The sequence below is a fragment of the Anomaloglossus baeobatrachus genome, chromosome 2 (genome assembly GCF_048569485.1).
Source record: "Anomaloglossus baeobatrachus isolate aAnoBae1 chromosome 2, aAnoBae1.hap1, whole genome shotgun sequence".
Classification (NCBI taxonomy): Eukaryota; Metazoa; Chordata; class Amphibia; order Anura; family Aromobatidae; genus Anomaloglossus; species Anomaloglossus baeobatrachus.
The window spans coordinates 281,394,623-281,411,974 of NC_134354.1; the positions used below are offsets into that span (position 1 = coordinate 281,394,623).

Sequence of the window (17,352 nt, forward strand, 5' to 3'; positions counted from 1 at the left end):
TGCCCAATGTGTGCGAGGGGCGGAGCCGTGCGTGCAACATGTGTCAGGGGCGAGGCCAAGCGTACAACGTGTGGCGGGGGCGGGGCCAAGCGGTCAACGTGTGCCGGGGGCGGGGCCAAGCGGCCAACGTGTGCCGGGGGTGGGGACAAGCAGCCAACGTGTGCTAGGGACGGGGCCGAGCGGGCAACGTGTGCCGGGGCGGGGCCGAGCGTACAACGTGTGCCGGGGGCGGAGCCAAGTGGCCAACGTGTGCCGGGGGCGGGGACAAGCGGCCAACGTGTGCTAGGGGCGGGGCCGGGCCGAGTCCAGCGGGAAATGCGTGCAGGGGGCGGGGGCGGGCCGAGCCGAGCGGCCAATGCGACGGTTGTCACTGTAATGACGTCATTTTGGCGCAAGATAGACAGAGAGACAGAATAAGGCAATTTATATATATATATATATATATATATATATATATATATTATTATTATTATTATTATTAGCATAAATAGCCTCAGAGTGTAAGCTTGCGAGCAGGGCTCTCACTTATCTTAGTATCTGTTGACTTGTGGTACTCTGTAATGTTTTGATATTGTTTGTACATGTCCCTTCTGAATTGTATAGTGTTGCAGAATATGTTAATGCCGTATACTTAAAACTATTATTATAACTTCGTTTTTTTGTAATATGTCGAACAATTTTGTCATGCCCCAGTCCTCAATCCCATCACCTCTTGCTCTGTAGGGTGCCAACCTCCGGGGTCAGGTAGGGACAAATCAGTGTCAAATTTAGGGCTTAGAGGGACCTGTGAATTGCAAGGTTCATACTTCTCCTGTTGTGTTCATCCTCGTGTGAATAATAGAGCTCAGTCATAACAATTCTAATGGGAACCTGTCACCCAATTCATGCTTCCCAAAGCACGAGTAGCATGAATCAGAGCTTGGCTGTGCAACTATAACCAGATATGTTTTACTGTGAAACACTGTAGTGTTTCAGGAAAACATAGTTTGACAAGCTGGCCGGGCACCATGTGTCTTAATTGACTGGTTCCTAGGAGGCTTCTCTCTTGCTCACATCAGTTGCTTGACAGGTATCTCCCCATGTGTATCCCAAAAGGGTTGGTGAAGGGTGGGGATACGCTGTCAGGGATAGGCCTCGAACTAGTCAGCCGAGACGCATAATCCCTGGCTGGCTTTTCAAACAATGTTTACTCTTAAGGCCCAGTCACACACAACGACTTACCAGCGATCCCGAAAACGATGCGACCTGATAGGGATCGCAGGTAAGTCACTGGGAGGTCGGAGGTGAGATGTTACACAGTCAGTTCTTACCAACAATGCAGGAACAATACAGGTCGCAGTAGCGACCTGTATAACGATCTCAGCAGTCACTGTGACCCTGTCACACAGTGTCAAACACAGCGATGTGTCCTACCCAGCAGGACATCACCTTTGAAGAAAATGGCTTGGACCATTCTGCAACGACTAGCGATCTCACAGCAGGGGCCTGATCGTTGGTAGGTGTCACACATAAGATCGCTAACAGGATCGCTACTGTGTCACAGAAACCGTGACTCAGCTGCGCTCTCGTTATGTGTGACGGTACCTTTTAAACACCACAGCGTATGTAATGATTCTGCCTGAGGGTTCTTACTTCTTTTTATTGTTATCAAAAAGAAGTAAAACTCTTGTGGTATACCCGCTGTTGTATTTAAAGTCTCTTTCTTACTATGTTTTACTAGATATGTGAGAATTATTACCTCTGTACTTTATTGTTTCCTTAGGGAACATTGACTAATGTCAGAAGGACTTCATATAGATAAGATATCTCCCATGACTCTCCCATACACATGAAAGTTTTACCAAACTCTCCTATGTTCTCCTTCGCACTATCTACAGTTTACACACTATCTATTCTTTTAGTAGTAGCTTATCTCTTGGAGAACAAAAGGAGGCCCCCATACACATTGGAGGTTTCAGATGACTTTCTTGTGCATGTGATTCAGACTACTTTATGTTTTTCTTTTACTCATCTATGAAACTATAGGGAGAAACCAATTGTTAATATTTTTCCTAATTAATTTCCCTTTTCCACATTTTTTCTGCTGTGAAACGTGACATTTTTTAAACTTTATTATTAATATTATAAAATGTATTATTATACTTTATTAAATATAATCTAACAGTGTTATTTTTCTGATCATATATTCTCTTTATAGGGAATTTGTCACCAGGATTTTGCAGTGTAAGCTGAGGACAGAATGCTGCAAGTGTTAAAAAAACAAAAAAAAACAAACAAACCCACATCTGTTTCTCTTATCTGTGTGCCAGCTATTGTTTACTCACATTAAATGTTTTATTGTTATGTGATTAACATTTGTGTGACTCTTCTCCCCTGCTGTAATTGATACCTTGGAGTCAATGCACAATTTCTAATGGGAGCCTGGTGTGGGTGGGGACAGCTCCCATCGCTGCTACACTCAATTCGGAGATAAAGTCAGAACAGCTGCACCTTGTAATCTACGAGAAACATGGTTAGATTCAGAATCTCTTTGCCTACAACATGCTGCTCTCAGATGAAGTAGCAAAAACCTGGTCACAGATTTCCTTTAACCCCTTCACGACCTTTGACGGATCTAGCCGTCATGGTGCCCTGGTACTTAAAGACCCATGACGGATACATCCGTCATGGCGGAATCGCGGCACCAGAGCACCGGGCACCGCCATCGGTTTTAAAAAACTGTAGATTCGGGAAGGAGAGGACTTGTACCTGACCTCAGGAGGGGTGGTGTCTCCTTCCCGGACCTACGGAGGCTGTGATTGGCTGACGAACGCCGCTCAGCCAATCACAGCCAGTGTTATGTTTCAGCCATTGAAAATGGCTGAAGCATTGAAATCCAGCTATGTCAGTGCAGCTGCAGCACTGGCCATTGGCTGGAGCTCAGTGTGCTTTACTGCACCCGCCCCCAGCTCTGATTGGAGAGATCGGCCTTGTGACCCATCTCTCCAAGCAGTACCGTGCATCTGGGACCGGGTGAGCTCGCTGTAGGAGATCGCTCTCCTTAGCTTCTTCCTCCGTGGAATCTGAGGAGAGCGATCCCTGCGGGCGCCCATCTGTGAGTCACAGCCCCCGATCCACCGCTGCCCTGCTCCATGTGCTTCGCCCCTGCTCTCCCGCTGCGCCCCTGCATCTGACGCCGCTACTGTCCCCCTGCATGTGACGCCGCTACTTTCCAGCTGCGCCCCTGCATGTTACGCCGCTACTCAGCAGTAAGAAAGCAGTGGCGTCAGATGCAGGGGGGCGCAGCGGCGTCAGATGCATGGAGGCATCTGACGCCACTGCTCTCACGCTGTGCCCCCCCCTGCATCTGACGCCACTGCTTTCTTTCTGCTGCCTGCTTGTATCTGCCGCTCCACTGCCCCTGCATCTGCCGCTCCACCGCCCCTGCATCTGCCGTTGCACTGTCCCCATCAACTACTGCACTCTCCCCATCAGTCGCTCCACCGCCCCTGCATCTGCCGCTGCACTCTCCCCATTAGCCACTGCACTCTCCCCATCAGCCACTGCACTCTCCCCATCAGCCACTGCACTCTCCCCATCAGCCGCTCCACCGCCCCTGCATCTGCCGCTGCACTCTCCCCATTAGCCACTGCACTCTCCCCATCAGCCGCTCCACCGCCCCTGCATCTGCCGCTGCACTCTCCCCATCAACCACTGCACTCTCCCCATCAGCCGCTCCACCGCCCCTGCATCAGCCGCCGCACTCTCCCCATCAGCCGCCGCACTCTCCCCATCAGCCGCGCCACCGCACTCTCCCCATCAGCCGCCGCACTCTCCCCATCAGCCGCTCCACCGCCCCTGCATCTGCCGCTGCACTCTCCCCATCAGCCACTGCACTCTCCCCATCAGCCGCTCCACCGCCCCTGCATCTGCCAATGTACTCTCCCCATCAGCCACTGCACTCTCCCCATCAGCCGCTCCACCGCCCCTGCATCAGCCGCCGCACTCTCCCCATCAGCCGCCGCACTCTCCCCATCAGCTGCCGCACTCTCCCCATCAGCCGCTGCACTCTCCCCATCAGCCACTGCACTCTCCCCATCAGCCGCCGCACTCTCCCCATCAGCCGCTCCACTGCCCCTGCATCTGCCGCTGCACTCTCCCCATCAGCCACTGCACTCTCCCCATCAGCCGCTCCACCGCCCCTGCATCAGCCGCCGCACTCTCCCCATCAGCCGCCGCACTCTCCCCATCAGCCGCCGCACTCTCCCCATCAGCCGCTGCACTCTCCCCATCAGCCACTGCACTCTCCCCATCAGCCGCGCCGCCGCACTCTCCCCATCAGCCGCCGCACTCTCCCCATCAGCCGCTCCACCGCCCCTGCATCTGCCGCTGCACTCTCCCCATCAGCCACTGCACTCTCCCCATCAGCTGCTCCACCGCCCCTGCATCTGCCAATGTACTCTCCCCATCAGCCACTGCACTCTCCCCATCAGCCGCTCCACCGCCCCTGCATCAGCCGCCGCACTCTCCCCATCAGCCGCCGCACTCTCCCCATCTGCCGCTGCGCCCCTGCATCTGCCGCTTCGCCCCTGCATCTGCCACCTCACTCCCCCATCAGCCTCGTCGCCCCTGCATCTGCCACCTCACTCCCCCATCAGCCTCGTCGCCCCTGCATCTGCCACCTCACTCCCCCATCAGCCTCTGCCCCCTCCCAGATCTGCTGCCTGCTCTCTCCCATCCCCTTAATCCTCTGCCCCCTCTCCACCCTCCCGGATCTGCTGCAATCCTGCTGCCTAGATCCATTCTGTAAGGTAGCTATCCCCAATCTCACCTCCCACTCCCATTCCACCCTTCCCCTCGCCCCCCCTTCCTCCACCGCTCCTCCATCCGCCGCGCCCTCTCCCATCCTCCGCCGCGCCCCCTCTCCCATCTTCCGCCGCCCCCTCTCCCATCCTTCGCCGCGCCCTCTCCCATCCTCCGCCGCGCCCCCTATCCCATCCTCCGCTGCTCCTGCATCCGTTGCGCCCTCTTCTATCCTCCATCCATCTTTTTTCCATCCCACCTAGTCCCCCCCCTTTTTGCAGCACATCCGTGCATTCATCCTAATTTTTTTTATGTAAACTAAGAAAGAAATACAAATAAACTTAGTGTAGGGCCAGTAAAATTATACTGTAGTAATCGTCAACTACAGTATTTTTTACTGAATATTGTAAGGGTCAGCCCAGTGCCACATGTGAGAGCGATGCACAAGCCTCACTCCGCATCATCCGGCACGGTCGCTCTCTTCCAGACAGGAGTGTGCGGCTGTTTCGGGTGATGCGATGCGAGATTTGTGCATCGCTCTCACATGTGGCACTTGCTTTAGTGTCAGTTGCAGGCGCTCATTATATATATATATATATATATATATATATATATTTTTTTTTTTTTTTTTACTGACGTCTGTATTTTTTATTTTGCCAAACTAATATTTCTTTGTATGGGGGGGGTCTAGTTTCCAACATGGGGTCACATGTGGGGGAGCTCCACTGTTTGGGCACATCAGGGGGATCTCCAAACGCAACATGGTGCGGCTAACAATTCCAGCTAATTTTCCATTTAAAAAGTCAAATGACGCTCCTTCCCTCTGGAGCTCTGCCGTGCGCCCAAACAGTGGTTTTCTGCCACATATGAGGTATCAGCGTACTCAGAACAAATTGCCCAACAAATTTTGCGGTCCATTTTATCCTGATACCCCTGTAAAAATTAAAAAATTGAGCCTAAAATAACATTTTTGTGGAAAAAAAAAGTACTTTTTTGTTTTTATGCCTCAATGTATGAAGCACGTGAGGGTTCAAAGTGCTCATTACCCATGTAGATTTATGCCATGGGGGTCTAGTTTCCAAAATGAGGTCACTTGTAGGGGAGCTCCATTGTTTAGGCACCTCAGCGGGTCTCCATACGCAACATGGCGTACGCTAATAATTCCAACCAATTTTGATGTGAAATGGCGCTCCTTCTCTTCTGAGCCCCGCCGTGTGCCCAGACAATTACTTTCCACCACATATGAGGTATCTGTGTACTCAGGAGAAATTGCACAATACATTTTATGGTGCATTTTTTTCTGATACCCTTGTGGAAAAAAAGCTACCTGGTTGAAATAACAATTTCATGGTAAAAAAAAATATATATATATTTTCACGGCTGAACATTCTAAACTTTTGTGAATCCTCCAGGGGTTCAAAGTGTTCTGTAAACATCTAGATAAATTCAATGAGGGGTCTAGTTTCCAAAATGGGGTCACTTGTGGGGGAGCTTTAATGTTTAGGCACCTCAGGGGGTCTCCAAACACAACATGGCATCCACTAACGATTCCAGACAATTTTGCGTTTGAAAAGTCAAATGTCGCTCCTTGCCTTCCGAGCCCTGCTGTGCGCCCAAACATTTGATTTCCACCACATATGAGGTATCTGTGTACTCAGGAGAAAATGCACAATACATTTTATGTTGCAATTTTTCCTGATACGCTTGTGGAAAAAAAAGCTACCTGGTTGAAGTAACAATTTCGTGGTAATTTTTTTTTTTTTTTATTTTCACGGCTCAAAGTTATTAACTTTTGTGAAGCCCCCAGAGGTTCAAAGTGCTCAATAAACATCTAGATAAATTCCATGAGGGGTCTAGTTTCCAAAATGGGGTCACTTGTGGGGGAGCTCCATTGTTTAGGCACCTCAGGGGGTCTCCAAACGCAACATCGCATCTGCTAATTATTCCAGACAATTTTGCTTTCAAAAATTCAAATGATGCTCCTTCTCTTCCGAGCCTTGCCGTGCGCCCAAACAATTGATTTCCCCCACATATGAGATATCGGTGTACTCAGGAGAAATTGCACAATTAATTTTATGGTGCATTTTTCCTGATACCCTTGTGAAAATGCTAAATTTTATGGCTAAAGTAACATTTTTGTGTAAAAAAGTAAAATTTTCATTTTTTTCCTTCCACATTGCTTTGGTTGCTGTAAAGCTCCTAAAGGGTTAATAAACTTTTTGGATGTAGTTTTGAGCAGTGTGAGGGGTGCAGATTTTAGAATGGGGTCACTTTTGGGTATTTTCTGTCACCTAGGTCTCTCAAAGTCACTCCAAATGTGATGTGGTACCTAAAAAATTTTTTTTGTAAATTTTGTTGGAAAAATGAAAAATTGCTGATGAACTTTGAACCCCTCTAACTTCCTAACGGAAAAAAAATTTGTTTCGAAAATTGCGCTGGTGTAAAGTAGACAAGTGGGAAATGTTATATAGTAACTATTTTGTGTGACATATCTCACAGATTTATGGGCATAAAATTTCAAATTTTGAAAATTGCAAAATTTTCAAAATTTTCGCCAAATTTCCAAAATTTTCACAACTAAACGCAAAAAATATCGGCCTAAATTTACCATTGACATGAAGTACAATATGTCACGAAAAAACAATCTCAGAATTGCCAGGATCCGTTGAAGCGTTCCAGAGTTATAACCTGTCAAAATGACACTGGTCAGAAATGTAAAAAATGGCCAGGTCTTTAAGGTAAAAACAGGCTGGGGGCTGAAGGGGTTAAGTTTATCCTGTCTTGACAGCTCCCACATGCTTGTAAAAGGTATCAGTGTAATTTTGCTTTTGGAATTAATTGTCTTGCAAAAGGTAACTTACTCTTCTGGAGTGATGCCCAAGCTTTCGCCCCGGTCCATACTTAGGGTTCCAGCTCCTTGTCCAAATCCATATCCTTTAGGGCCATATTTCTTTCCGTAGCATGATTTACAATAGATTTCATTTCCATGAATAGCAACTGTAGTGCTGTCAAGATTCTTCTTGCATACCACTGTAAAAAGAAATCACAAAGTTACAGTCAAACTTATCTTAAATCCATATAATTCAGAAATTATAATGTTAAGCAAACAAATTTTAGGGGCATAATATAATTCATTACATATATGCTTTATAGACATGCAATGTGCCACGGTGGCTACGTTTAGATGACTGCCGGGTAAGTCAGATCCTCAAATCGCAGATATGACTATCTTTGTGTACATTTCTATGTGCTCATCTGCTCAGCAAAAAAAGTGCAGGAGATGACTAGTGCAGAATAGTTCATGCAGCCATCCTTATCCATGTGTGCACCATGTGCCTGAAGTGACCCAATTACTTTTTGCAGTCAAACAGAGGGACCACGTTCACACGAACGTATATTAAATCCTTTTGATCTGTATGTCACAACAGATCGCTACTGGAAAATTCCCAAACAGGATCAGTCTGCCGAACTGCAATAAAATAAATAGTTATGGCAATTCAAGTAATGTAGGTAATTAATAAATTTAGAGTTCCATATATTTTTAAGTATTTATAGTAGGGGAAATAAGTATTGAACACGTCACCAATTTTCTACGTAAATATATTTCTAAAGGTGCTATTGACATTAATGTATCACCAGATGTCAGTAAGAACCCATCCAATCCACAAAGGCAAAGAAATCAAACCATAGATGTCCATAAATTTAGTGATGTTTAATAATAGGAAATGACACAGGGAAAAATTATTGAACACGCTTACTGAAATTTATTTCATACTTTTTAAAAAAAAAAATCTTTGTTGGTGATGACAGCTTAAAGACGCCTCCTGTATGGAGATAATCGTCGCATGCATTGCTCAGGTGTGTCTTTGGCTCATTCTTCAACACAAAAACTCTTCAAATCTTGAAGTTTCCGTGGGCTCCTTCTATGAACTCTGAAATTTAGTTCCTTCCATTAATTTTCTTGGGGTCATGAGGGAGTGCCTATTAATGTTTTTAACAAATCCCAAGGACTGTTTAAGAATCTTTTTTTTCATACTCAAGTGAGTGAATAAGTCCCTATTTAGGGATGGTCTGTATTGACAGACTACATTTTTATAAATATCTAAATATCTCTGCCCATATTTATATTTACCTGTTAATGGACTTTATGTGTGCCATATTGACTGTATTTGTGTCATCTTTCTATATGATATATATGCTATTATTTGTTGTTACCGATGTCTTACTGTAGCGTATATTTGTGTATATTGTAAGATATATACTCGCCCATACACCTGTTTATATTTATCCCTTAATGTGTCCTCTTATTGGGGTGCACACATGTTGCTATGTCACTTAGTAAAATAACAGTGGTGATGTGTGTTTTACCTATTGGACGATCCCCCGATCATGTGATGCGGAAGACAGCCGCTGGGCGTATTATATCCCGACTCCTTCTTTTTCCTAACTGCGTGATCGGGTGACGTCAGGGAGTTTATCGTGCGCATGCGCTGGATCGGGTGGTGAACGGATGACTGAACTTGATCATTGCAGCCATCCGTAGCCGACCTGCGCGTGCGCACGAAAGTTATAAACAACACCACATGGATATTTGTGACGCCATTTTTTTTTTTTTTTTTACTAGGCAGTCTGCACATGTGCAGTGGTGAGGGATGGTATTACACCTCACCACTTGAGCATTCCTTTGCATTTAACGTGACACAGGTGTGGTGGGAGGAGGTATTTAAACCCCATACGGACATGCATTTCCATGGAGCCTTCCTGACTGCTGGAGGTGGAATTCGCACAGCATTGACTGTTCCTCTGGCAGGAATATCTTGGATTTGGCTTTCCATGGAACTGCATCTCTTAGTTTAACCTCATTACATCTTCATTATGGGCAAGTATCTACTTCTTGTGTGTTTTGTATCTTTGGTTTTGTATTGGTGTGATCTCTGATGGACTGTATTTATATTCATAGCCTCCTGAGGAACCATGTTTATGGGGAAACGCGTCGAGGCAAACAAAAGGCGAAATCACCAGGAGTACCATCTCTTTATATAACGGTGTATTTATGCTCAAAAGAACTGCCACATCATTGCCAACAGCAACTTTTACCTATCCGCTGAAGTGGGATGGTCAATTGATCATATACTATCTATAGGAATACTGCTGATTATTGGCTTTAATTGAGCTTGGTGATTTTGTTTGTATCAAACCATTATTATGTGATGTAAATTATCTGCCATAGGTTATATTTAGGATTCCTTGGTCTGCCCCTGATATTCAGGAACAGACCTTGAGGTTATCCCGCTTGTTACGGTTGTGAAGAGATCACTTCAGGTTTTTGGCTGTGTACAGTATTTTATTATTAATAAATTTTGCACTTTGGGAATAAAAGAATTTTCTTAATTTATTACCCAGCAGGGTTTCTTTTGCTTAACGTAGTTCCATCTCCATGTTATGCCTGCTATACATGAGTCGATCTATCGTGCGATAGCACGAGCGATCGTACCCGCCCCCGTCGTTTTTGCGTCACGGGCAAATCGCTGCCCGTGTCGCACAAACTCGTTTAACCCCCGTCACATGCACTTACCTTCCGGACGACCTCGCTGTGGGCGACGAACGTCCACTTCCTGAAGTGGGAGGGACGTTCAGTGTCTCAGCGACGTCACACGGCAGGCGGCCAATAGGGGCGGAGATGAGCGGGATGTAAACATCCCGCCCACCTCCTTCCTTCCACATAGCCGGCAGGTGCCGCAGGACGCAGGTAAGCTGTGTTCATCGTTCCCGTGGTGTCACACGGAGCAACGTGTGCTGCCACGGAAACGAACAACCGGCGACAATAATAATAAACAATGAGTACACGACTCAAGATTTGTGAGCGATACTGCGTCGCTCGGAGGTGTCACACGAGACGACGTTGTGCGCTATGCCGGATGTGCGTCACGAAAATCGTGACTCCAACGACACATCGCACGATAGATCGTCTCGTGTAAAGCAGGCATTAGACTTATTTGTTTATGGATTTTGTCACCGATTTGCCTAATTTTTGTAGTAATACTATAGTGTGGATGGTGGTGGACCGTTTCAGTTAGATGGTTCACTTGGTTTCTCTACCAAAATTGCCTGCGATGAAAGTTTAGCTACATTGTTTATATCTGACATCATTAAGCAACATAGTGTTCCTAAAAACATTATTTACGATATATAGGGGATCAGTTTATGGCTAGCTTCTAGAGTAGCTTTTGCTACAGGTTATTAATTAAGCTTTTATTCTCTTCAGGTTATCATCTTGAGACTAATGAATAGTCGGATAAAATAAGGCAAGAATTAGAACAATATGTAAGATGTTTGTTTCTTCTAATCAAGAGGACTTGGTGGATTTTCTTCCTCTGGCTGAGTTTGCCTTCAATAACCACATATCTACTGCTACCGATACCTTGCTTTTTTTTGTTGGGGGGGCTTTTCATCCAGTTTTTGGTAATTTTCCTGGTGTGTGTTCAGTGATTCCAGAGGAAGAAAGATATTCCTCTTGTTTGATTAAGGTCTGGAGAGAAGTTGAAAAAGGTCTTTTGATAACTTGTGATCAGCGTATTGAGTATCACGGGTGCTTGGGTGCTTGAGTGCGGCTGTTAGATAGCCAGTTAACATGCATTGATTGCCTGCCATACACAATAATGCAGAAGCCATGTTGGCTACTGGAATTACTGTGATTGGTGGACTGCATCACTTAATCAGGTCTTATATAGGACTTGATGACTTTTGTGATGTGCCACTTTTGGGGCGGTTGTGGGCTTGTATTCTTAGACTGGAAAAGGTCCGATAACCACGGACCTTCCCAATCTAAAAATACCAGCCCACAGCTGCCTGCTTTACCCTGGCTGGTTATCAAAAATAGAGGGGACCCCACATCATTTTTTTTAATTATTTATTTATTAGGTTAAACAAGGCTAAAAACACCCTTTGGTACCATATGAAAGGCACTGAAGTGTGCCAGTATACCATATGTAGGGGGGTGGGACATTACTTTGGTTTGATCAACTTCCTGTTACTTCTGCTTTCTGTCTATCAACCAACTTTATTGAGAGAAAAACATATGTATCAAAAACGCAGCAAAAATGCATGCAAAAAAACGCTTAAAAAAATGCATGTGAGCGGTGGTGCTGGATTCATGTTGAAATTTAGCTGAATGAAAGTGTAAACAAACACTGATCATGTGCACATACTCTTGTTGTCAGTCCAAAACAGTGGAGTAATACTGTGATAACATTGTTACCAGCAGCGACCTGAGAGTCAGAGATGCATTCAGGTGTCTTTCCCATACTGTTTCCTGGGGTGGAGCGATCACGGTGACAGTGCCCGGGGATGAATGAGGCCTGCCGACCCTAGTCCCTGCTTTAGCTGGATACGCGTCAGACTGTGAACGTCCAGCTGAAAAGCATCACTGTGAAGAGGCCCATCGGGTCCCTATACTGCAGTACATGCTGCCAGCCAAACAGAAGCCGATAGCTTTCATCAGCAGCCCCGTGACTGAGGGTGGCGCATGATAATGACATCATGCATTGACATAAGACGTACGCCGATGAAAGCTGATGGCCACTGAGCACTGGCTACACAGGAGCACTCTGCGCAACATGGGAGCAGGGAAGGGCAAGAACAATATTTTGGGGATTTTTGCATTAGACAGAAGAAAGACATATTTACCAGGATGGGGACATGTATGCCAGGAGGGGGACATATATACCAGGATAAGCCCAGAAGGGTGACAGTAGATACCAGGAGGGGGGCAGTATATACAAGGAGGGTATAGTAGCTACCAGGAGTGGGACAGTATATACCAGGAGGGGGACTGTATACACCAGGAGGGGAACAGTATGTACCAGGAGGAGGACCATATATAACAGGATGTGGGGAAATATATACCAGTAAGGGGACATGTATACCAGGATGGCACCATGATGGGGACTGTATATACCAGTAGGTGGACATATATATCAGGATGGGGACATATATACCAGGATCTACCCAGGAGGGGTCAGTTTATACCAGGAGGGGAACAGTATATGCCAGGAGGGAGACGGTATATACCAGGAGGGGGACATACAGTTAGGTCCAGAAATATTTGGACAGTGACACAAGTTTTGTTATTTTAGCTGTTTACAAAAACATGTTCAGAAATACAATTATATATATAATATGGGCTGAAAGTGCACACTCCCAGCTGCAATATGAGAGTTTTCACATCCAAATCGGAGAAAGGGTTTAGGAATCATAGCTCTGTAATGCATAGCCTCCTCTTTTTAAAGGGACCAAAAGTAATTGGACAAGGGACTCTAAGGGCTGCAATTAACTCTGAAGGCGTCTCCCTCATCAATCTGTTATCAATGAAGTAGTTAAAAGGTCTGGGGTTGATTACAGGTGTGTGGTTTTGCATTTGGAAGCTGTTGATGTGACCAGACAACATGCGGTCTAAGGAACTCTCAATTGAGGTGAAGCAGAACATCCTGAGGCTGAAAAAAAAGAAAAAATCCATCAGAGAGATAGCAGACATGCTTGGAGTAGCAAAATCAACAGTCGGGTACATTCTGAGAAAAAAGGAATTGACTGGTGAGCTTGGGAACTCAAAAAGGCCTGGGTGTCCACGGATGACAACAGTGGTGGATGATCGCCGCATACTTTCTTTGGTGAAGAAGAACCCGTTCACAACATCAACTGAAGTCCAGGACACTCTCAGTGAAGTAGGTGTATCTGTCTCTAAGTCAACAGTAAAGAGAAGACTCCATGAAAGTAAATACAAAGGGTTCACATCTAGATGCAAACCATTCATCAATTCCAAAAATAGACAGGCCAGAGTTAAATTTGCTGAAAAACACCTCATGAAGCCAGCTCAGTTCTGGAAAAGTATTCTATGGACAGATGAGACAAAGATCAACCTGTACCAGAATGATGGGAAGAAAAAAGTTTGGAGAAGAAAGGGAACGGCACATGATCCAAGGCACACCACATCCTCTGTAAAACATGGTAGAGGCAACGTGATGGCATGGGCATGCATGGCTTTCAATGGCACTGGGTCACTTGTGTTTGTTGATGACATAACAGCAGACAAGAGTAGCTGGATGAATTCTGAAGTGTACCGGGATATACTTTCAGCCCAGATTCAGCCAAATGCCGCAAAGTTGATCGGACGGCGCTTCATAGTACAGATGGACAATGACCCCAAGCATACAGCCAAAGCTACCCAGGAGTTCATGAGTGCTAAAAAAGTGGAACATTCTGCAATGGCCAAGTCAATCACCAGATCTTAACCCAATTGAGCATGCATTTCACTTGCTCAAATCCAGACTTAAGACGGAAATACCCACAAACAAGCAAGACCTGAAGGCTGCGGCTGTAAAGGCCTGGAAAAGCATTAAGAAGGAGGAAACCCAGCGTTTGGTGATGTCCATGGGTTCCAGACTTAAGGCAGTGATTGCCTCCAAAGGATTCGCAACAAAATATTGAAAATAAAAATATTTTGTTTGGGTTTGGTTTATTTGTCCAATTACTTTTGACCTCCTAAAATGTGGAGTGTTTGTAAAGAAATGTGTACAATTCCTACAATTTCTATCAGATATTTTTGTTCAAACCTTCAAATTAAACGTTACAATCTGCACTTGAATTCTGTTGTAGAGGTTTCATTTCAAATCCAATGTGGTGGCATGCAGAGCCCAACTCGCGAAAATTGTGTCACTGTCCAAATATTTCTGGACCTAACTGTATATATATATATATATATATATATATATATATCAGGATTTGGAAATATATACCAGAATTGGGGACATATATACCACGATGCAACATATATACCAGGATGTGGGACATATATACCAGGATGGGGAACATATATACCAGGATGGGCACATGTATACCAGGATGGGGAACATATATACTAGAATGGGAACATATATACCAGGATGGGAGACATATATACCATGATGTGGGACATATATACCAGGATGGGGACATATATACCCATATGTACCAGGATGTGGGACATATATACCAGGATGGGGACATATATACCAAGATGGGGAACATATTTACCAGGAAGAAGCCCATGACTAGGTGAATTAGAACAGGATAGGTGACATTGCTACCTAATGGGGGGAGGGCAACTCGTATGTCTTTATAAGATTTAGAGCACTAAATGTATACATATACTGTATATACAGTACCTTGAAAAAGTATTTGGCCCCTTTGCATTTTTCAACCTTTCCCCACATTTCAGGCTTCAAACATAAAGATAAAAAATTTAAATTTTATGGTGAAGAATCAACAACTGGGACACAATTGTGAAGTTGAACGAAATGTATTGCTTATTTTAAAATGTTATAAAAAATAATAAACTGAAAAGTGGGGCATGCAATATTATTCGGCCCCTTTCAGTTGATACTTTGTAGCGCCACCTTTTGCTGTAATTACAGCTGCAAGTCACTTGAGGTATGTCTCTATCAGTTTTGCACATTGAGAGACTGAAATTCTTGCCCATTCTTCCTTTGCAAATAGCTGGTGCTGAGTGAGGTTGGATGGAGAGCGTTTGTGAACAGCAGTTTTCAGCTCTTTCCACAGATTCTCGATTGGATTCAGGTCTGGACTTTGACTTGGCCATTCTAACACCTGAATACGTTTATTTGTGAACCATTCCATTGTACATTTTGTTTTATGTTTTATATTACTGTCTTGTTGAGAGACAAATCTCCGTCCCAGTCTCAAGTCTTTTGCAGACTCCAACAGGTTTTCTTCAAGAATAGTCCTGTATTTGGCTCCATCCATCTTCCCATCAATTTTAACCATCTTCCCTGTTCCTGCTGAAGAAAAGCAGGCCCAAATCATGATGCTGCCACCACCATCATCTGCTTTAGTCTGAGTGCAGACCATTGTATTATTATGACCACCATGTTTGACAGTGGGGATGGTGTGTTCAGGGTGATGAGCTGTGTTGCTTTTATGCCAAACATATTGTTTGGCATTGTGCCCAAATAGTTCGATTTTGGTTTCATCTGACCAGAGCACCTTCTTCCACATGTTTGGTGTGTCTCCCAGGTGGTTTGTGCCAAACTTTAAACAACACTTTTTATGGATATCTTTGAGAAATGGCTTTCTTCTTGGCACTCTTCCATAAAGGCCAGATTTGTGCAATGTAAGACTGATTGTTGTCCTATGGATAGACTCTCCCACCTCAGCTTTAGATCTCTGCAGTTCATCCAGAATGATCATGAACCTCTTGACTGCATCTCTGATCAGTCTTCTCCTTGTTTGACATGACATATTTGAGGGACATCCGGGTCTTGGTAGATTTGCAGTGGTATGATACTCCTATTTCAATATGATTGCTTGCACAGTGCTTCTTGGGATGTCTAAAGTTGTGGAAATCTTTTTGTAACCAAATCCGGATTTAAACTTTTCCACAACAGTATCACGGACCTGCCTGTTGTGTTCCTTGGTCTTCATGATGCTCTCTGTGCTTTAAACAGAACACTGAGACTATCACAGAGCAGGTGCATTTATACAGAGACTTGATTACACACAGGTGGCTTATATTTATCATCATCTGTCATTTAGGACAACATTAGATCATTCAGAGATCCTCAATGAACTTCTGGAGTGAGTTTGCTGCACTGAAAGTAAAGGGGATGAATAATATTGCACGCCACAATTTTCAGTTTATTCTTTGTTACAAAAGTTTAAAATTAGCAATACATTTCGTTCAACTTCACAATTGTGTCCCACTTGTTGTTGATCTTCACCATAACATTAAAATTGTTATCTTTATGTTTTGAAGCCTGAAATGTGGGAAAAGGTTGAAAAATTCAAGGGGGCCGAATACTTTTGCAAGGCACTGTACATAGATCTGACCAACATGTGGAGGAGGTGGGCAGCAGGTCCAAATTTTGCATCTGGGCCCATCAAACTATTTACACTACTGGCTGTTCCCATTCCATTTGAGTGTTGTTTCCATCCAGTTTAGCAATTTTCCTACTCTCCTCCAGCCCTCTTGTTACGGTTCGCCATAAAAATGACCGAGTTTCCCATCGACTTCCATTATACTGATTACCCAAGATGAGCTCATCCGACCGTCCAACCTACTTGATCTTAGTAATTTCTTATCTCAGAAAATCTATGGCATAATACTTTTTTGTAACATGCATGTGAAGGGGGAGCCAGGTGATGGCCATCAGTGCTCCGCTCTCCTTCTTCACACTGAGGTTGTGCATATGTTCCGGCTAGGGGGGTGCGACACTTACTTGCATCTTCAGCGGCTCGTCCGCCACCCTATCGCCAGTCACTGTCATATCCGTAGTTGGGTAACACATCACAGAAACGATTTCCTTTTAACTCAATCTCCAACTTCTTTATTTAGCATATAATCTTCATGAGTGATACCTTCACAACAAACTTAACAGGACAGACATGCCACTTTCCTCCTGCGTTACCGTTCTGCTGCTACTGTTCAATGGAGTAACCTTCTGTCTTGCCTTCGCTCTGGTTATTATCCCTCCAATTGTTATTCCTATGGCTGGTACCTATCTATCTCTTAAGCCTGCT

General features: G+C 44.8%; 1 protein-coding gene across 1 annotated transcript in view; it reads right to left on the reverse strand.

Moving 5' to 3' along the window:
- Positions 1 to 17,352, reverse strand: part of LOC142291356 (cysteine and glycine-rich protein 1-like) — a 66,751-nt gene that overhangs the window by 31,424 nt on the left and 17,975 nt on the right. The window contains exon 3 of the mRNA XM_075335825.1: positions 7,644 to 7,812. Within this exon, the coding sequence (XP_075191940.1) occupies positions 7,644 to 7,812 (169 nt within the window). The remainder of the gene's footprint in view (positions 1 to 7,643; positions 7,813 to 17,352) is intronic.